General features: G+C 43.4%; 1 protein-coding gene across 1 annotated transcript; it reads left to right on the top strand.

Moving 5' to 3' along the window:
• Positions 1-991: 991 nt before the first annotated feature.
• Positions 992-20858, top strand: METTL14 (methyltransferase 14, N6-adenosine-methyltransferase non-catalytic subunit; the record flags this gene model as incomplete). The annotated part of the gene is made up of 10 exons (XM_084263241.1): positions 992-1086; positions 3409-3496; positions 4861-4941; positions 5347-5434; positions 7772-7862; positions 9399-9540; positions 11855-11947; positions 13304-13420; positions 16682-16892; positions 20059-20858. The coding sequence occupies 10 exons, from the start codon at positions 992-994 to the stop codon at positions 20370-20372; spliced, it is 1320 nt and encodes a 439-aa protein (XP_084119367.1). The 3' UTR covers positions 20373-20858.
• Positions 20859-21778: the final 920 nt, after the last annotated feature.

Below are 21778 nucleotides of genomic sequence, written 5' to 3' on the forward strand. Positions count from 1 at the left end.
GCCGCCTTCCCTTGATCCGCCGATGCTGTCACTGCATCACGCAGCTTCCCCGCATCGCGCAGCCGCCAATGAAAAGCGCTCGAAACACACTGACGCGGGGAGCAGGCTGGACAGCGGCTCCCGGGGCCGCTGGGACGGGCTTAGCCGGGCGTCGGAGCCGCCCTGCCACAGCTCCACCGTCCCGTCCGCCGCCGTCCGCCCCCAAGCAGGGCGAGCCGCGTCGCTTCTCGGGCCTCAGGGGACAGCTTGCTGCTCGCTCCCCGCCCAGTCCGGCCCTGCCTCTGCTGCCCGTAACCAAGATGGTCGCCGCATCACGCGTCCGCCACAGCCGCTCCATTGGAAGAGGGACGGAAGTGACGCACCGGCGGGAGCCCGGCGAAGCGGGGCGGCGGGCGCGGGCTGTGGGGCGATGAACAGTCGCCTGCAGGAGATCCGGGAGCGGCAGAAGCTCCGGCGGCAGCTCTTGGCACAGCAGGTAGCGGCCGGGGGGTGGCCTCGCCACTCCTCCCCCCGTCCCAAGGCCAGACCCGGCCGGCGGGTGCTGAAGCGTGGGTGGGCCCCGGCTTTCCCCGCGGCGAGGGGGCGGCGGGCGCGTGCGGTCCCGCGTGCGCCGGTTCCCTTGATGGCGGTAGGGGGGCCGGTGGTGGTGGCCCTGACGGCAGCCGCTCGTCGGCCGCTCCTCGGTACCGCCATAGCGGGGCCCCGGGGCTGGGGTGGGGGTGGGGGGGGGAGCGGCGCGTCCCCGGGCTCGGACCTGCAGCCCCCGGGCGGCGAGAGGGTGGCTGCGGAGGTCCAGCTGCCGGGCGGGCCTGGCTGGCGGGAGGGGGAAGCCGCTGTTAGCGGGCGCCCCTTCGGCTTGGGGCCGCCGCTGCGCCGGCGGGACGCGTGCCCGTGTTTCCTCGGCGGTGACCGTGCCTTGCATTCCCCTTGCCCGCTGCGCAGTTAGGAGCTGAAAACGCTGACAGCATCGGCGCCGTGCTGAACAGCAAGGATGACCAGCGGGAGATCGCGGAAACCAGAGAGACGTGCAGGTCAGTGCCGGTGTGCAGCTTCTCGTAGGGGCTGGGGAGTTCGTGGCAAGGCCGGGTATGGCCGCCGTCCGGAGGGCAGAGGAAAAACTTAGTTAAATTAAAAATATGTGATTCGGTGAAAGAAAATGCTCCAACTCCTCAAATCTGAACTTAAAAAACTGTGAGTAGAGTTGAGCCCTTTGCCTGTGATAGCAGCTCGGAAGCCATGGCGAACTTTTGCTTTCTCTGTGAAAGAGCTGCTGAGCAAAACGGGTGTGAAGCCAGAGTGTGCCATCCACATTGTCCTAGAGCCTTCCTGCTTTTCCAAAGAGCAGCTGCAATTTAGAGAGTTCTTAAGGAACAAAGAGATGTCCCTATCTGCCTGAGGGTAGGGAGGCTCTTCAGAGGGATCTGAACAGACTGGACCAATGGGCTGAGACCAACGGGATGGGGTTTAACAAAGCCAAGTGTACAGGCCTTCACCTTGGGACATAACAACCCCATGCAGCACTACAGGCTTGGGGGAGACTGGCTGGAGAGCTGTCAGGAAGAGAAGGATCTGGGGGTGTTGGCTGACTGCAGGCTGAATATGAGCCAGCAGTGTGGCCAGGAAGGCCAATGGCATCCTGGCTTGTATCAAAAATAGTGTGGCCAGTAGGTCCAGGGAGGTGATTGTGCCCCTGTACTCGGCCTTGGTGAAGCCGCACCTCGAGTGCTGTGTCCAGTTCTGGGCTCCTCACCCCAAGAAGGACATTGAGGTCCTCAAGCGAGTCCAGAGAAGGGCAACCAGGCTGGGGAAGGGGCTGGAGGGCAAATCCTATGAGGAGCGACTGAGGGAGCTGGGGATGTTTAGGCTGGAGAAGAGGAGGCTGAGGGGAGACCTTATCACCACCTACAGCTACCTTAAGGGAGGTTGTAGAGGGGTGGGCGATGGTCTCTTCAGCCAGGTGGCAGGAGATAGGACAAGGAGAAATAGCACAAAGCTGTGCCAGGGCAGGTTCAGATTAGATTGTAGGAAAAAGATTTTTCACTGAAAGAGTTGTCAGGGCCTGGAACAGGCTGCCCAGGGAGGGAGTTGGGTCACTGATCCTGGATGCATTTAGAAGACAGATAGATGAGGTACTTAGGGATATGGTTTAGCATAGAATCATAGAATCGTGTGGGTTGGAAAGGACCCCAAGGATCATAGAGTTCCAACCCTCCTGCCACAGGCAGGGCCACCAACCTCTAGGCCTGGATCTACACAAGATTGCCCAGGGCCCCATCCAACCTGGCCTTGAACACCTCCAGGGACAGGGCATCCACCACCTCTCTGGGCAGCCAGTTCCAACACCGCACCACTCTGTAAAAAACTTCCCCCGATATCTAATCTAAGCCTTCTCCCCTTTAGCTTTAATCCATTCCCCCTTGTCCTGCCATGCTCTACCCTTTTAAAAAGTTGATTCCCCTCCTGATTCTCTGCTCCCTTCAGGTACTGGAAGGCTGTAATGAGGTCCCCCTGCAGCCTTCTCTTCTCTAGGCTGAACAAGCCCAGCTCCCTCAGCCTCTCTTCATAGGGGAGGTGCTCCAGCCCTCTAATTATCTTTGTGGCCTCCTCTGAACCCTCTCCAACAGTTTCACATCTTTCTTGTAATGCAGGCCCCGGTCCTGGACACAGGACTCCAGCTGGGGCCTCACAAGGGCAGAGTAGAGAGGGACAATCCCCTCCCTGTCCCTGCTGTCCACCCCTCTTCTGATGGAGCCCAGGATACCATTGGCCTTGCGAGCTGCAAGAGCACACTGCTGGCTCATGTTAAGTTTCTCATCCACCATGACACCCAAGTCCTCCTCAGCAGGGCTGCTCTCAAGGAGCTCTTCTCCCAGTCTGTATCTATGTCTGGGATTCCTGTGGCCCAAGTGCAAGACCTGACACTTTGCAGTGTTGAACCTCATTAGGTTCACCTAGGCTCACCTAGATCCCTCTGCATCCCATAGGACAGGAACAGTTGGACTTGATGATCTTAAAGTTCTTTTCCAACCCTGTGATTCTTTGATTTTCTTCCCAGGGCAGAGTAGCTAGTAGTACATGTTCATTTGTTAATGTTCTATGTAACATACTTTCTGGCATGAGCAGACTTGATTTTGTAGGTTCACCTCTTGGATTAAAACAAGCTATACCTTTTAAAACAGCAAAACAGAGAAGCCAGATATGTGTCTTCAGAAGTCCTGAACTTAAGAAGTTCTGCTGATGTCAAATATACCGAGAGGAACAACTTCTCATATACACAGTTTCAAAAGAATTTCAAGCTTGGGACAGAAACACGTAGTCAAGGCAGATGATTTATGAAGTGTTCTCTCTGGAGAGAAAAACCAGATTATATGAGGATTGATTTTATTTTTTGTTTTTGGATGTTTATAGGGCTGCTTATGATACTTCCGCACCAAATGCGAAACGCAAATACCCAGATGAGGGAGAAGCTGATGAGGAAGAGGTTGAAGAATATAAGGTAAGAAAAGAATTGAAAAAGTTGCTTTTTCTCTGGTGTTTGCATGTCTCTGAAAGACTTATAAATACATGCTTGTGTGCATACATGGGTATAGATACTTTTAAATATATATCCCTTGTAGCATCTCCCTTGTATTCTGCTGTAGAATATGTGACCTGTGAATCACAGTGGGTGTTTCAGAAGCCAGTTCAAAGCTCCAGTTTGGAAAGAACATAGAGCTTATTTTAAGATTCCAACAGCTACAGGGATCAAAATAGGGAAGGCACTTAATTTTCTGCATTCAGACAGCTTATGTAGCATGGGTAAATGCAGCAGTAGTAATAACCCCTTCTCTGCATCTTTTGACTTAAGGTGTGTGTTGAGGAGGAAAAAGTTGAGTTCTATGATAAATCTGCTTCTCCATCTTTTTTTTTGGTGTGTTAAAATGCCATTTCCAAGGGGAAATGGCAAGAAGCTGTGCCAGGGCAGGTTCAGATTATATATTAGAAAAAAATTCTTCACTGAAAGAGTTGTCGGGGCCTGGAACAGGCTGCCCAGGGAGCGGGCTGAGTCACCTTCCCTGGATGTGCTTAAAAAAAGGGTAGATGAGGTGCTCAGCGATATGGTTTAGCATAGGATGGGAACGGTTGGACTTGATCTTAAAAGTCTCTTCCAAACTTGTGATTCTGTAACGGGTTTTTAATATTTCAGCCTTGATTGGTTTTCTCCTCACATGAAGCACTATATTAAGTGATTAAGAATCAGTAATTATGGAATCAGTAATGTATGGAAGAGCATATGTGTCCTACTAAAAAAAGCAAATTATATTTAATCATTCTTCAGTTTTATTTATATATAATATATGTATAGGTACAATGGGCTGTTTCAGGATCAGTGGGAAAACAGCACTGAAGCATGACCTGAAGCATGTTCTCCCTGAGTTCTGTGTTGGGTGTTCAGAGTATGTCACTGTAACAGCTCTTTAAATACGAAAAATCTGGTGAACAAACTGTTGGTGACACTCTGACTGTGGGAAAAAATAATTCCATACCTTTCCTGTTTTCTGTAAGTGTTGAGACTAGAAAATGGGAATTACACTTCTAAGGACAACCCAAATGAAGTACTGGTTTGTACCATGAGCTATTTCTGCAAAGTGTGGACTTCAACAGGGTTATGTAGAGAAATTCGTTTCAGCTGCTAAGGTTGGAACGTAAGAGATGATGGAGTGGACACAGATGTTCAAAGGTTCTGCTACAGAACTACTTCAACAAGCTATATAACTTGCTTTAGTCCGCAGAATCAGTTTTTTTGTGGGACAAAAATTACAACTTCTACTCCTTGTAAAGGCAGTTCCAACAGTATGTAATGTGTGCTTTGTTTCCAAGGATGAAGTAGAGCTGCAGCATGATGAAGAGAACCTGCCCTACGAAGAAGAGATTTACAAAGATTCCAGTACCTTTCTTAAGGTGAGCCCTGTTTGCGATTAGATGTCTAGTCAAGTCTGAACCATTGTGTTTAAACTATTTCTGCGACTGATGGTATTTGAGCTACAGCTTTGAAGGCTGAAGTAATCCACTGTAATGCACAACTCTGGAAGTTTCCTGTGAAAGGTATAGCTGTAACTAGTGTATACCTTGATCTGACTAAAGATCTAGGTAAACCTTCAATGAGCTGTAGTAATAGTGAGTCAGATTTGGAACTAAACCCACAACGACAGCCTTGAATGTTGTAGTTTATAAAGGCAGGTGGAAAATTAAAATAAAGATCTGTTACTTTGTTATTTATCAGACTAACACATGCAGTGTGTGTGAGTGTGTCTATGTTCCCTTACCTTGCTGTTGCCCTCACTGACCTCCCTTTTTGTTCTCCAGGGTACTCAGAGCTTAAATCCACACAATGATTACTGCCAGCACTTTGTAGATACAGGACACAGACCCCAGAACTTCATCAGAGATGTTGGTATGTCATAGCCAGTAACTGCTTGAAGAGAACGTGTTTTATTTGTTGGCATTTCTTTTTCTTCCCCTTTTTAATTCTTTACAGTTACTGGAAAATGTAGATACGTGTATACTTCACAGCTTTGTCACTCTGTGTGTGTACATATTAATACATAAATTCAGAGTGATTTTATTTTCAGTCACTTAGGAGGTGATTGTTACCAAGGCTGCTCTTACTTTTGGCTTTATTTGAAAGCATTTAATCAGGAATTTTTCTTTTCAAAGCTAAGGTCTTTTGGTTCCAGAAGATAGATTAATGTAGTAATCAAGTCTTGAAACCTTTGGAAGTTTGAATAACTATCTGAAGTCCGGCTGTTTCCTGGACTGTATTGCCTCCAAGAATGCATGTGAAGCATGGAAAAGGCTTGTACTTGTCAGTAAGCGTTATGGATCATATTTACCAGCTAAAGTATGTAACTGCTGACAACTCCATTAGAAGGTCCAATGCATTACAGCATTTAGAAGATGGTGTTTAAGTTCATAGTTATTGAGATCGTGCTTTATTGGGCCTGACTTGATCTTTCTAAAACTAAGGTGCAGTTTGGTCCCATTTCCCAGGACGTGTGCCTGGTAGTTATTTGGGTTTTTAAAAAAGCATAACACATTCCCCTACAGTTTTCTGCAACAGTTCTCTGCATTTTATCAAGTTTAAGATTGTTGGGGCAAGTGTGTGGTGTTTATAGGTGTCAGCCCGAAGAGGTTTTGTTTGCTTTTTGAGGCAGTCAGTTTGTTTATTCTCCGTTTGTGAATGCTTCTGTGAACACATCTCCATATTCAATATTGTGAGAAACAGGCTGGTTTGACTGTTACGTCTTTATCTGAAAAGCATCAGGGCTTCACAGTTACATACGTAAAACAGTCACTGTTCTTTGCAATAGGATGACTATGTTACTTTGATTTCTCTGCTGAATAAAGAATTAGTGAGGAATGGGGCAAATGGAAATTAATGTGTCAGCAGCAGTCAGACTGAGATAAAAGGTGTGCCAAGTTGCATGTTGGCTGTCATACATTTTCTACATGAAGATCCAAACTGCTACTTTGTCATTGGATGTGACCCTACAAAAGCTGTAGTAATGTAGTGGTTTCAGAGCAGTTATTTCTTTTAGATGTTGCTGCTGGAAGAGAGGGTTTTGTGGGTTTTGTTTTGGTTTGGTTTTTATAAAACAACTTGAGACATCTTGAATGGAAATTCTTCTACCTCTGTTTCTTTAGCTGCTGATAACCAACTCAGGTTTCTGCTGGTCAGGAATATTTGACTTGCACTGGCTGGAAGCAACGCAGCAGTGGATACTGGAAGAGTGTAGGGCTGGTTTTAAGATTATATGAATTTAAGGAAAAGAATGAAAACACCTTTTGAGTGTCTAATCCACATGTCATAAGAGATGATAAGGTTAGGAACTAAGAACTTTGCTTTTATCAGGGCAGTGCTGGGGTTGGGAGTTCAGAAGTTTAAATTAAAATAAGGAGAGGGATGAAATGTTGGAGGACTTGTGAGGTTGTGTGTTTGTCCTCCCCCTGACCTCTCCTTCCTCCTTGATTAGGACCATTTAAAGTTGTAAATGTAAATGAACATTAGCTTTGAAAATAACTTAAACAAAAGCTGATCTGATACTGCTTGGGAGGCAGGAATGGTAGGTCTCTTTTTAGTTTGTGCTGAGACTGCTGCTAGCAGTAGCAAAAACATGCTGTTTTTTTGACATGAGAATGTAATACTAAAAAAATTGCTTGGATTTTTATGTGGCTTTTTTCTTCTTTTTAAAAAGCTTGTTGCAGAAAGTCTGATTAGGGTTCTCCCTTTGGCGTTCTGGCATTGAAAGTAACCTCATAAAGCAAAGTCTAAGACGACTGACACCAGAATACTGAATCCTAAGGGTACCAGCCACAAATCAGTTGCCACCTTAGAAATATTTTCCAAAGGTTAGATAAAAGCATTCTGTAAATGAGTGTTAATTAGTTCTTAATATAAACTTATGGATCAAGGGGTGACATCATTCTGGCACTTTAAGTTTAAATGGATGACCGCTTCCTTCTGATAAAAGGAGTCCTGAACTGTAGTGCTCTAAAAAAGGTTAGAGCATAGGCACCAGGTTCACTAACAGCTGTAATTAACTGGGTGAAAGCAGAAGGCTTTTGTGGAGTACTGAACAAAAAGCTGCTTTTAAGGGTTTGGTTTGTTCTAACAGAAATTAAAATGAGGTTAAGTGTTAACATTTGGACCTATTCAGAATACTGGATGATGTTTAACTGATGCAGATTTACTCTCTAAGTAGCTGTTAATTTCATGTTTTCTTCTTCTTAGGCTTAGCAGATAGATTTGAAGAATACCCAAAGCTTAGAGAGCTCATCAGGTTGAAGGATGAGCTGATATCTAAATCTAACACTCCTCCCATGTAAGTGTTTTTGTGGAAACTGCCTTTCTTCTCCAGACCTGTTTGAAGTTAGCTGTCTGCTTTGCAAATCTCTATCCTTAACACCTGTTCAGAATTTACATTTTCTCTTTCTGTTTGTATATACAGATTTATCAATTGAAACTTCAGAAGAATAAAACCACTTAGGTTTTGCTAGTTTAATCCAGATGTTTGCTGTAGTATGTAAACTAGATTTTCTTTCCAGTGTGCGATTATTTATAGTATCTAAAATTTTGGGTTTTAAGACCGACTTGTCAGCTGAGTGGGCTGCAGACTTTGACATCATATGATGATGAATCCCATGATATATGATGCATTTTAAAATAAAGAGGAAAGCTTTAAAAAATCAGCCTCTTAATATAACCTTAGTTATTGTAACACTGGTTTTTTTGGTATAATGCTTAGCTACTATCTTAGCATCCATTAGTCCAATGTTACTTTGTAGTTTAAGAACAAAAAAATAAGTTCAGGCTGGTTGGAAGTGATGTGTCCTGTTAAGTTTGAATTACCTCTGGGTTTGTGCTGAATGCTAGACACAGTATAAGCATGCAGCATGTCATGCCCAGGAACGTGAACCCACCTGAACGTGAACCTACTGCTTCTAATATACTGTAGTCCTAATCTGTAATGAGTAAAATGGCGTTATTTCGTGATAATCACATGAAAAACTCTGATGTAGTTGTCTGAACAACTGAGATGCAAACTGCAAAACTCGTTATTTTGAAGTTACTTGCGTTTTGGTGTTCTTAGCCTTGAAGCACAGAAGGGAAAACCTTCTGCCTTCTGATACCATCAAATACGCTTAACGAATGATAAACTCTTCCAGGTGCCTCCTTTGGAAGGGGGAGGTGGTGATCAGCTAGTTAGTTTTTTAATGTTAAATATATTGAGAGGAAGGTAGTGTAGTTTTCTTTGTAGCGAGCTGTGAATGTTGGGCAGGTGTGGGGTGCGTTTGAGCGTGCCTTCCAAAAAAATCAGTGGTGGGGGGAATTTGGCTTTTGTTATAGGTATAGAGAAATATGCTTACACTATGTGCAAAGTAACCACATTCAGAATCTTTTGAATGTAACGTGTAATAAGTGACAGTTCTAAAAATACACTGCTTTCCCAGAGTGATGCAGAATGGAAGTCTGTTAGCCAGGCAGTGAGCATTCTCTCCTTAAATGTTGATTATTTTTTTTTTCCTCCTATATAGTCTGTGGATGTACACAACGGGTTCAGTGATTCTTTACCAGATGTTGCTGTACCGTCTGTGTGGGCTTCTGTTCCTTGTTTGCTAAATTAGAACCCTAAAAGCTGTTTATTGAGAGAGAGACTACTTTTAAAAAAATCTAAAGCACAGCATCCAGCCTAGGTTAAGTGCGAAGGCATTGTCCTCTGGATTTAGTGCATGTGACCTGTATGAACTACTCAGGTGACCTTACTCTTAACTGGCTAAGCACAAGTGCTGTGAGGAGTGTAACTTTCAAACCACTGTTATAATTTCTCCAGGTAATTGGTCCTCTTTTGTTTAAACAGGTACTTACAAGCAGACTTGGAAGCTTTTGATATTAGGGAACTGAAGTCTAAATTTGATGTGATTCTCCTGGAACCACCCCTGGAAGAATACTACAGAGAGACTGGCATTACTGCCAATGAGAAATGCTGGACCTGGGATGATGTAAGTATTTTTCCTGCTGTGAAAAAGTTTTCATGCGTGCATCTCAGCAAGTAGCTTGAGAATTTAATTTTGTATCAGAGTGGTTTAGAGATGTGTTCTAAGGAAAAATGGGAACGAAATTTTCTATTGTGTGCATGCCTACCTACCCTATTTGTGACTATTTTTGTGAGGAGTTTAATGAATTTAATATACCTTCTTGTTCTTCCTGAGCCTGGTTGAAAACTCTAATAATTGTGGGTTTTCTTGCTACCCTCAAATTCTGTAAGTTTTTCTCTTCCGGGTTTTGTTGTAGAAATTGAGAATATCTGCTGTAAATATTCCCTTGTCTCTTGAAATTCTCAAAGAGGTTTTCTAAGGTTTGCTTTTTAATACACTGGCCTTCTAGTCAAGAGTTAGATGGGTATACTTCACCAACGTACTTCCTTTCCCACTATTAACTGGACAGAAAACGTTGACAGACTGATTGTAATCTGAGAAGCCTAACAAATGGATAAACTGTACTTGTGGAATTTTTTTGTCTTGTATTTATGTATTCTCTTACCGTTTCATTACCTCAAAGGGATTTTTTTGAAGCCATTCTGATTTCCAACCACTTTCTGACAACAAAGAGGAATCTTAATGTGCAAGATGGGAGGTCACTGTTGGTGCTGTTGTTCTAGTGATCTAGTAAATACCCAGAGAGTTAGAGGATTTTTTTTCTGTAGTAATGCATGTTGATGCTTGTGATGGAGGAAATGCTCAGGATGTATTAATAAGTAACTCCATTCTGTATCTTTCCAGTCAGTTCTGGAAAAGCAAGGTCAGGGCTGGAGGCTATGAAGTGCTGGGTGTCATCAAGCAGATTTGATGACTCAAAGCCTACTGCCCCGTCCTTCAAGATGAAACCTGAGAATTCCTTCACTTAAACATTACACATTTTTTCTTCAACGTTATGTTAGTCAGTGATAAATTTGCTCCACTCTGTGTATCTACACTTTATTCATTGGGAAAAAATCGAAACTTAAACAACCAAAATCCGCCAAACAACCCCATCCTCACAACAAAACAGACAATCTGTAGTAGAGAGGAATAGCTGATAAAGAAAAGTTTTGTGTGATCATGTCATGAATTCTTAGAAATCTAGATGTGAATGTGACTAATAAATTCCTATGATTTAGAGACCCTGTTTGAAAGGTGTGCAGGGCTACATCTCCATTAGCACCAAATTTGTCATTGTGGGAGTGAATCAGTAGATGGAAGCAGCTGTTGCTGAGATTTTCTTTGTGTTGTGTGTGGTTTGGGGGAGGGGGTGATGGTGTTACTTCAAATTTAGTTTGTCCATAGGCTGAAACCTGCATGTGTGTGTGCAGTGTGATTCACTTCAGAAGTGAATCAAAGTAAAGGGCCATGGGAATATAATAAAATCCAATCTACTTTTAAGGAATGAATTTGAAAACAAAGGCATTCATGTTTGTTGTAAGAGACTAGGCAACTACACATTAAGGAACAGTTATTTTTGTGTGAGCTGTTCTGTTGCAGCAGGCGAAAGGGGTGCCTGACAGCGTTGCCCAGGGAAGAACATGCCAGAAAAAACTGGAAGTGTTGGAGGCAAGAGTCATCCCCTTAGTTGGGAGATATATCCTCTTAGAATGGCTTTTCCCGCATTACTTTTCTTCACTGAATGTAGCTTGATTTGATGTGTTAGCAAATCAGAGATGAGTCTTTTCAACTTATAACGAGTAACAGATGCTTTGCATCTGAGGTTATTTCATCCTGAATGTTACTCATTTGTAATTGTTGAACCACTGTCCTGGTAAATTCTTGCTGCTATTTTCTTGAAAGTGAAAATGGAGAGAATGCCTTTTCTGTACCGTAATGGGGATTGAGCTGGGGGTTTTATAATGTGTCTTCACAAGTTTCACATCAGTGACGCCAGGGCTGAAGAGAAACAGAGCACTATCACTCTGTTATTAAATCCTGTTGCTACCAATGGAATGTTAAAATGAAGCAGAGGTTTAAGAAAAAAAAAATCATGTGGGTTATACTAGACTTTAACTCTGTAATTTTCTATACAGATGTGATTTCTTCTAAAAGGAGAAATTAGGCTGGTCATAAGCTGTCTTAAACACACACTTATGTACAGATAACATAGCTTTTATAACACATACTGACTGGGAAACAGTTTTAAGAGGGTGAATGCAACTGGTATACAGACTAACTTCTTTCATTAAAATTCTTTGTGATGGTAATGCTTTAACACTTACTAAGTACTCTTCCTGATACAGTTGGTGATTTACGTTTAATTCTGAAACACTTGTATTACTGTTATTGTTAGATCATGAAATTGGAAATTGAAGAAATTGCAGCCCCAAGGTCATTTGTGTTTCTGTGGTGCGGTTCAGGCGAGGGTCTGGATCTTGGCCGAGTGGTAAGATGAAGTTTTAATTCAATTTATCAGGGACAGGCTTAAGAGTTTATTTTTATCATTGACTTTTTATGTATAGAATTCTCAACTGTAACTGCTGAGAGATGTTTTGTTACAGCAGTAGAGGATATAATTTTAAGTGGATTAAATACATGTGAGTGTATCTGGTATTAACTGTTTAGGCACTGTTACTTTCTGTCTGAGTGGCTGTGATTATGTGAGGAGGCATAATTCTGTAGCATGTAGAAAGCTGTAATGCTTGCTTGGTTTTGGTGTATAGATGTTGCTGTAGGAGCAGGTAGCCATGTTGAATGTGCTTACAGCATTACGTTCTTTTGACAGAAGCTTTAATAGTTTTCTGTCACCAATATTCATGCTGGTGGAGAGGTGCTGCTGTTACATGAAGTGAGGTAAAATGGTGTGTGTAGCACTGCTTATTTCCAGAAAACATCTGGAGATTAAGTGGGTTTACTCTTACTGCGGAAGTTCTACTTTCCACCAAGTTCTGGGGAGTTTTGGAGCAATCTTTCTGTATGCTGGGGTAGCACTGCTGACATTGGGTATGGGAGAGTAAGAATTTCCAAGCAGCTGTGCTGAAATGTTCTTTGCTTTGTTCGAGCGGCGCTTTCACTGCAGCGCCTGTAAACTGAGGCTAACACGTGCGTCATCTGCTTCCAGTTCTGAGGTTGGTTGAAGTAGTTCCTTGGGGTAGACTGATTTTGGTCACAGACACATTCACAGTAGCTGGGCAGTTCTTGAACATAGCACTGGCCAAGTGAGCTTGAGTCCTTAATGCCAGATTTCCTCTTCCCAAGGCAACTCAGGCATTAAATTAAAAAGTCTTGTGAGTGGGGGGTTTTTTGTTGTCATGTTGGGGTTTTTTTGAAGATACAGGAAAAATCACAAGATAGTGACAAAGGCTTTTGGCCCTTTATCTTAGGGAATCAGAGTGTTTTGGGTTTCTTGTTTTTTACAATTTTATGTTGCTGTGAAAAGCTGTCAGAGCATGGGTATCAGTGGAGACATGGCCAAGGCAGCTGATCACCATGCTGTTCAGTCTGGATTTGATTAAACCTCAGTGTCATTAGGCAGAAATGAACGCAGGGTTCCACAGGGGATTTGTGCAGTGGTTAGATACTTAAAAAGGGTGGAGAAGGGGTGTGTATGTGATACCTAGACAAGTTGTGGTGTAGCTTGCCAAAACACAGTGCCATCATGCCAGTAAACTGTTCCATTCCTCTGTGACATATTTCTCTTCCAGTTATGCTTAAAACAAGTCAAATACTTACATAAACCTTCAGTTTAAGTTACTAAGTTGTTGGTGTGGTGTGAACTGTTTTATCTGTCTGTAATATTTAGTGTCTACGCAAGTGGGGTTACAGAAGATGTGAGGACATTTGTTGGATTAAAACAAATAAGAACAATCCCGGAAAGACCAAGACTCTAGACCCTAAGGCTGTTTTCCAAAGAACCAAGGTAAAGGTTTGGCTCAATTTCTCCTCCATTTCCATCCTCTCTCTCTCTTCATGCTAATGCAACATGTGATACTCTGCAGCCGTTGATGACATGCTTTCAGGAAAGCAGACATGAGAAATTCAGAGTTCTGTTTGGCAGATTATGTTAGATGGAAATAAACTTATTCGTAAAATGAATTAAGAACCCTTTTGACTTTGTCAGTGCAAGGCATGGAAGTTTCAGTACATTTAACACTGGTAGATTTCTATTTCAGTCCTTTGAATGTGATACTCATTTGGGTCTTGCATTTCAGCAGGTGACTGAGGAGGTTCATAGACTGATACAGAAAGGATGAAATCCCAAGAGGGAAGATAACTGAGTAGAAAATGCTACTATATATTGCAGTGGTCTTGATTTCTGGGTTATTTCAGTTGCAGGTGAATGGTAAATAAGCAGTCAGTCTGTTAGGAGTACCTTTTATGTAAAACTCAAGCTCTTTTCCAGATTAGAGGAGAAAACTTACTGGCAGAGAAACATGTAGTAGTGTAATTTGACTAGATTTAATGTTGAAAGGAATCTTCTTGAGGTGGTGGATGCCCCGTGGAGGCTAAAATGTATGTTATTAAAAACTTAAACAAATATAGATATGATTAATAAAGAATTTTGGGGGTATATGTAACTGGCAGCTTTATTGAATATATCGAGTTTGCTGGAAATTTAATAATTTTACGTGTCATTAACCTCAGCACTCATTCCATCTTCATTAGTCGTTCATCAGTAGCAAGCATCCTCAGCTCGATCTCAAACTGCTGGTTTTTAGAAGTATAAACTTTCCTTTAAGATATCTGTAATCTTTGACTTGCATTTACATTAATCTGAAGTTTATTTGAAAGTGTGTTGTGCTAGCTAGAAATATTTATAAACACCGTGTGTTTATTGCATATAGTATTGCAAATATATGCAGATTAAAAAGAACAGGGAACAATGTGGGGGGGACTCTTAGTTTCTCTGTTTATGAGCAAGGGTTGGGCTGAGGTCACTGTTTACAATAAAGCTGAAAATGGAGCTGGCTTACTCTGACCACATAAATAGTCTGTTGTGCAAGATGTATGTACTGAGGACTGCAGCTTCAAATGCTGCCATGTTAGGTTTAGCGTAGCATCTCTCTAGATGGGTGCTCTATGCTGTGCATCCTGCTATAGAATCTGAGGTACTAATGAATGACATTCCATGTGTTGGGGACAGAAAATGCTTTGGATGGTCCTCCTAAAGGCTAGATTGATGAGGCTTTGCTGGATGGGTGATTTGCTTAGTGGTATTCGGCCTTGTTGTTTAGTTAAATCTAAGCTTGGGTGCACTTGACCGAGTGCATAGATTTGGTAGGTCACCTCTTCTGCCTTTCACATCTATTCACTAACTCTCAAAAGGCCTGCCAAAATCTGGAAATGGTTGTGTGCTCTTGTCTGCAACTTTTCTTGGAGCCACCCGGTGGCACTTAGGGAATCGGGTGTTTCACAGTGCTGGGGGGACTTGCTCATCTCAGTTTAATATTCCCAGAAACAGAAATGAGTATGTAGAACCCCCTTTTCATCCTGTACCAATTAGGGCGTATGTATGTACAAGTCACGCTCATCTGTGGTGCTTTAGAGGAAAGGAGAGCGTGTGTATTACAGTTAATGAACATTTGTAATGCTGATGGAGTTGACTGAGAGTGCACTGACAGTTTGATAGTGGGTTTACTTTTTAGATGCAGTGATATCTTTTAGAAGGGAATCTGAGTGTGGAAGCTACTTTTGTAATGGGTACAGTATGCAAAAGTACGTCTTGTTTTCACTGACTGGCTGGTTTATGGTTGAGAACTCTGAAAATAATTTGTATGAATAAACCCAGGATCAGAATGCTGATACAAATGTTAGCCATAATTAATAACTATTCCCCTACTCTTGCCATCACCTTGTACTCTCTTGTGGTGACTCTCCTGTCTTTCCAACTTAAGGCTCTGACTTTGCTGTAATTGAAGAAGTCTGTTGTAGTTTTGCCCCAGCTGAGAGCCGAGCACCACGCAGTCACCTTTTCTTTTAAAAGGAAGCTGGGGGGGGGGCAGAAGTGTGTGTCTGGGGTTGGGTGGGGAGGGAAGGGAAAGGGAATAAAACCAAAACCAAGAAACCAGAACCCCATGGGTTGGGATAAAAGATAGTTTACTAGAATAGCAGAAAGATAGATATAACAATAATAACAGGACGTTAGGGAAAAAATTCATGAAACTGGTGATACGCAATGCAGTTTCTCACCAAACCACACAGCTCAGGCTGTGCAGCCTGGAGCGGCCCCAAAAACCATGCATCCTGGAGGTGCCTGCTCCTCCTCCCCACAGCACCCCTTTATACTGAGCATGATGTAATTGGCATGGAATACCCCCTTTGGCCAGTTCGGGTCACCTGTCCTGGCTGCGTCCCCTCCTTTCTCGTTAGTAGGGAAATATGAACAACTGAAAAAGTCCTTGATTGCTTGGCAACAACTAGAAACATTAGGGTGCTCTCAGCACTGCTCTCATCCTAACTCCCAAACATGGCATTCTATCCACTATTAGAAAAGAAATTAACTACATCTTAGCTGAAATCAGGACAAAGTCCAAACACCTTCTCAGCCTTTGCGTTTTACCACTTCCCAGTGTAGTTTATCAAGATACCCAGACATCATCAAGAATCCCAGACATAGATACAGACTGGGAGAAGAGCTCCTTGAGAGCAGCCCTGCTGAGAAGGACCTGGGTGTCATGGTGGATGAGAAACTTAACACGAGTCAGCAGTGTGCTCTTGCAGCTTGCAAGGTAGATATTAGGGGAAATTTTTTACAGAAAGAATGGTGAGGTGCTGGAACAGGCTGCCCAGAGAAGTAGTAGATTCCCCGTCCCTGGAGGTGTTCAAGGCCAGGTTGGATGGGGCCCTGGACAACCTTGTGTAGATCCAGGCCTGGAGGTTGGTGTCCCTGCCTGTGGCAGAGGGGTTGGAGCTCTATGATCCTTGGGGTCCCTTCCAACCCAGACCATTCTATGATTCTATCTAAGACAGATAGCTTAAACCACTCTGCTTTGTTTGCAAAAGGCTCTCCTGGTAGCTCCTGCTTGTTCTGGCCTTCTAGTTCATGCTTCAGACCTCCCGTGTAAGAGTAGGAACTTGTCTGACTGAAACTTCCTTTCCTGCCCGTTGTGCTCCAAGCGTGGTGCCGGGTGCGGCCGCGTGCGCCACGTGACGGGTAGTCTTCTGTGTTGTGCGTGCGCAGGAGCACTGCCTCATGGGCATCAAAGGGACTGTGCGGCGCAGCACGGATGGTGACTTCATCCACGCTAACGTCGATATTGACCTGATCATCACAGAAGAGCCCGAAATTGGCAACATAGAAAAGCCTGTAGAGATTTTTCACATCATTGAACATTTCTGCCTTGGAAGACGACGCCTTCATCTTTTTGGAAGGGACAGCACAATTCGACCAGGTAACTGTTGACTTATTTTTGTCAAATAGTTGAATTTTAATGACTCTCTTCCATCACCTAAGGGTACTTGATGATTTCTTGTGGAAGCTGAGATGATAACAGCTAATCTTAACATGATTCTTCTGCCAGGGCTTGCACCAGCTGAATAAATGTGTATTTTTGCATGTAACCCCACTTGTCCCATCATGGGACTATATGGTACCACAAAGCCAGATGAGCTTTCCTGGTTGAAATTTTCCATAGTTGAAATCTAATTACGAGTGGGAAAATCTACTGGGTGGAGAAATTTCCCAGGTTTCCTACCTTCCCGTTCACGTAACCAGCCTAACGTTCCGCAGCAGAGGGATTGCAGCGTCACTTGGCATTTCTCCCAATGCTGTGACGCAGCAAAGTTCTGTTCTACTCTACTTAATGTTCTGTCCCTTATGATCCAATAGCAGAGAGTTTTGGCAGAACCAAAGATTAAACCTGTGTGCTTTCTTTGCAAGAATGTCTGTCTTAAGGTATCTCCTCGGCCTGTGTTGCAGGAGCATCATATAAAACCCATCTAAGTGACATTACAGTTATGTTATAATTTGTAATTTTATTATGTTTGGAGCAAGACCAAGTCACAAATCCAGTTTACAACTACTTACCATTAAGCTTTTTTTTTCTAAATATTTATTTTTTAGAAGTAAATACTTGCTCAAACAGTAAGGCCTTTATATGTTGTTTTCTATATGTTGTTTTCCTCCATCCATAACTGAAGGTAAGTGCTGAAGTTAGTATTCTGCTGTAACATTGGAATGTCTAAATTCTGTCTTTTGAAGTTCATACTCTGAATATTTCCTTTGTATTAACGTTTTATTTTTGGACTTAATAGTGAAGGAAACTGCACACTCGCTCTAAAAACAGAAATGCCTTTATCGTGTGCAAGACAGTCACAGAATCTGCTGCTTGTAAAATTCATCTCAGTGTCTTAAATAGGTTTCCAGACACATATCATAGGTCAGACAATAGATCTCAAGGAGACACATTTTTGGTTTATGTGACGGTCTGTCAGTCGCGAAACAGCACTGGGAAAGTCTGTGACAACTATTGATTCTGCCAACTTTTTCAGAAGAAAATTTTTGGTTGGCTAATATTTTTGCCTGTTCAGTATTTAAATCACCACAGAGCGTAACAGAATTAAGATTTCTGTTTCCCCATGTGCTTACACTTCTCAGAAGCATGATTTCTTTCTTGAAACTGATTTTATACCCTGTGAGCTTAGTGCTGGTCCTGTTGCCAGTATCTGAAGACCCAGTTTCTTGTACTGGGTGCTGTATCTGGCACGAGAAAATATGTCTGGAAAGGTATGGATCGAGTGGGAAGGAACTGCACTTTGTTTTGATGGTCAGGCCTTCCCATTTATCACGTATCTGTGATGGAGGGCTTCCACTCCAGGACAATATAGACTACAAGAATAAAACGTATTTTGATGGCTCTTTAGACTGTTTTCAGTGATGTTTCTGTCCTCAAGCCTAATGTGAAATAAAGTTCAGCGGCCCTGTTGCTTTCAACTACCACTGAGTGCTTGAAATGACAGGCTTTGTGCCTGATGTTACAGCTGGTGCAGTCACACTCCACGTGCTGATGGGTGCTGTGCGAGTTGCTCTCTGTACGATGTATGGTAACAGCGTGCCCCTTTCAAAGTTAGCTGGGGGGAGTGGGGCAGGGTGCCGTAGCTGTGCTTCCCTTAGCTTTGTTGTGCAGTTCTGCATAACCCCTTTCTCCCCTAAATGGAGGCTAATAGTTTGGATGGCAGAAGAGAAATGGAACAGAGTCTGTTGGCAGCCTTGGCTTGTGGCATGTGAATGCTAATAGTTATGTTATTAAAAAAATGTAGCTTATTCCTCTACTGCAGTTGGGGCAGGCTGTGTATCAGTACACAGGCTGCAAGCAGTGAGTTGCCAAAGTAAATTTCAAGGTGTTGTTCCTCTCTTGCTTGTATGACTCTGGAGCAGTGAGTGCTGGTCATTCTGCTGGCCTTTAAGGGCTTGAATGTTAATGTCAGCCTTAGCTCTTGGTTACTGGGGGCTGCTTGTGGAGGGGGCTTTCTGCTTTGCAGAAAGACATTGTTCAGGTATTGCTTCAGTGCTGCTAAAGGTGAAGTCCTACAAGTTGAGGTCCTGTGGGGATGTTAGTCTGATTGAGCTTTTTGTGGGTTTCCAGTGTGGCGTTTACCCTGGAGGTTATATCACAACCCCATCACATATCTGCACCGTGCTCAGTGAAGTACAAAAGCCTAACTTGGGTTTTTATATATATTTATATTTTTTAATGCACAGGAAGCAAGGTACATGTGATGTAAATTCCCAGCTTAGAGAACAGTGTGAAAGAACTGATCTTGGGGGTTTATTTATTTATTCTTGTTTTCCTTACAAGCATGTATTTGAGATTAATAAAGAAAAATTTAGTTAAGTAATATATGAATGAAAGTTTAATTCCCACTGACATGAAGTGGTCTGAGCCCTGTTCAGGACTGAGCACTACTTTGGCTCATGATAGAAACATACTTGTTTAAATGCCTGCCTTAACTCACTTGGTAAAAGCTGAAGTTCCCAGTGAAGGTTTGTGTGGGTTAAACTAACTCTTTGAGCTCTACCCCCTTACCATGTGAGCTTCAACAGCATTGTCACTGTACTGTGTTTTCAGATGTGTGTATCCAGCATGCTCTGCTCTCAGCTGTGCTGTCACAACTGTGTTCTGGACACAAAATTAACTAATTCAAGATTAAATGCCTTTTAGAAAGGGGAGAAGGAAGATGATGATGTTGTTACTAAATTTGATGAATTTACTGGTCTGGCTTAGTGTGGTCTTAAAAGGGTTGGCGAACATTGTGGTGTAAGAACACATAGGAAGGTGGGGAAAGGGGTCTTGTGAAACCACAGCATGAATGTTCTCATAGCCGTGTGTAATTAAAAGAAAAAAAAAAGCCCTTAGAAATATCAAATTTTAATTCTTCAATAACTGCTTCCCAGAGGTGACTTCTTTGTTCTGCTCAATACAGGGAGGTGCAGATAAGTATCTGCTCTTACTACTCAAGAGTTCATTTACTAGGAAAAGACAAACTGGGAAAAAGACAATAATGGCCTTGAAGCATGAAGTCTTTTCTTGCTTCCATGACTCTGGTTTTGTTCCCTAGGTTGGCTGACTGTGGGACCCACCCTCACAAACAGCAATTTCAATGCAGAAACGTATTCTTCGTACTTCACGGCTCCGAATTCCCACCTGACTGGCTGTACCGAAGAGATCGAGAGACTTCGGCCCAAGTCGCCGCCACCCAAGTCCAAGTCTGACCGGGGAGGTGGTGCTCCAAGGGGAGGAGGAAGAGGAGGGACTTCAGCAGGCCGAGGAGAAAGGGGCAGAGAGAGGAACAGAACTAACTTTCGGGGTGAGAGGGGTGGTTTCAGAGGGGGACGTGGAGGTACCCACAGAGGAGGCTTCCCCACCCGCTGATGACTGTTAGGTAATTGCTTGTTCCCCTGGTCCTACACCTCCTCTCTGAATCTTTTTCTTAGTCCTTGTTTTTGCTGAAGTAAATTCTGGGACCTCGAGCTAGGTTACTTCTTAACTTGTTCTTGGTGATAGTCTGCCTTGCTGCGACCAGCCGAGCACATCACCGCGCCGGGCAGGCAGGGTCCTGCACCTGGCAGCACCACCCGCACCCTCCCGACAGCTTCTCTCTGTCAGAGCAGAGCGCGCCATCGCTTCGAACTATGGATAGGATCCAAGTGGAGATAATGGCTCTTCCCTTAACAAAACTTGCAAGTTGTGGGCTTTATTCACTGTGGGTCTCTCTAAAACATGGATTCCTCTTCCTTCTCTGAGGGTTCAGGTTTGGACTGACATGGGCTAGGATGATGGAGTGGGGGTGCAACGCAGTTCCGAATGTCATGGCCATAGCAGACTTACCCTCTTACTCATGGAAGAAAACATGCTGTGTCTATATTGACACCTATTTTAACTTCTCTGAAACCAAGGAGCAAACTGAATAAATAGAATTCTATTTTTTTCTTACTTGGTTTAAATTTCCCAAATTATTCCTGGGAATAGGGAACAAGTTTATTGTTCATTTGTGGTGGATACGCACTCTGTCTTCATGTCTGCAGCGGGAGAGTGGTAACTGTGCAGTTGTGTGTTGTGCTTCATGGAAAGCAAAAATCTGTGCATTTCTGTGCAGCCTGGACCTTGTGCATCGGTCTGGTTTGCTGCTTGAGCAGGGATTTTTCACCCAGCATCTGTAATAGCCCCGTTCTTTGGCAGGGAAAGCCATGACTGCAAAGCAGTTGCAGTGTAAGCAGTAGAAAGACCTCCTCAGAGGTTGGGTTGGAGGTGTGCTGTGCTGCCTGAAACTGATCACCTGGATAATGAGGGTGCAGTAATTGAGCTGGATGCTGTGCTTTGCTTGTGGACATTACGTGCCATGGAACTACATCTGTTGGTGATCAGCTCCGGAGCACAGTGTGAGAACGCGGCGACTGACTTGGGTACGTACAGCAGGTGTTTTTAGCAGACCTGCAACTCTGAGCTGCTCAGTCAGTACTTGGTGGGCTGAACAAACCTGGCTGTGTAAGTCTTCAAATCTGAGGTGCTGGAATTGGCTTCCAAGTCCTATAACATTTATCTGTTGAAACCTAGGTTTTACATACATTGCCTATGAAATAGCGGATTATTAAACTTGTTTATCAAAGCTAACATTGAAATATTTTTCTTAGTATTTTCTGGGTTTGTTGCCTTGAGGTTTTGGAACCACTGACTTTTACTGTGGCTTCCTCCCCACTGTTGTAAAAGAGCAGGCAGTAACTTCTGTTTTGGTGCATGAAATGTTGCACAGAGTTTTTTAGGGTCTGGTCAACTTCAGG

This window comes from Gallinula chloropus, assembly GCF_964237585.1.
Source record: "Gallinula chloropus genome assembly, chromosome: 4".
Classification (NCBI taxonomy): Eukaryota; Metazoa; Chordata; class Aves; order Gruiformes; family Rallidae; genus Gallinula; species Gallinula chloropus.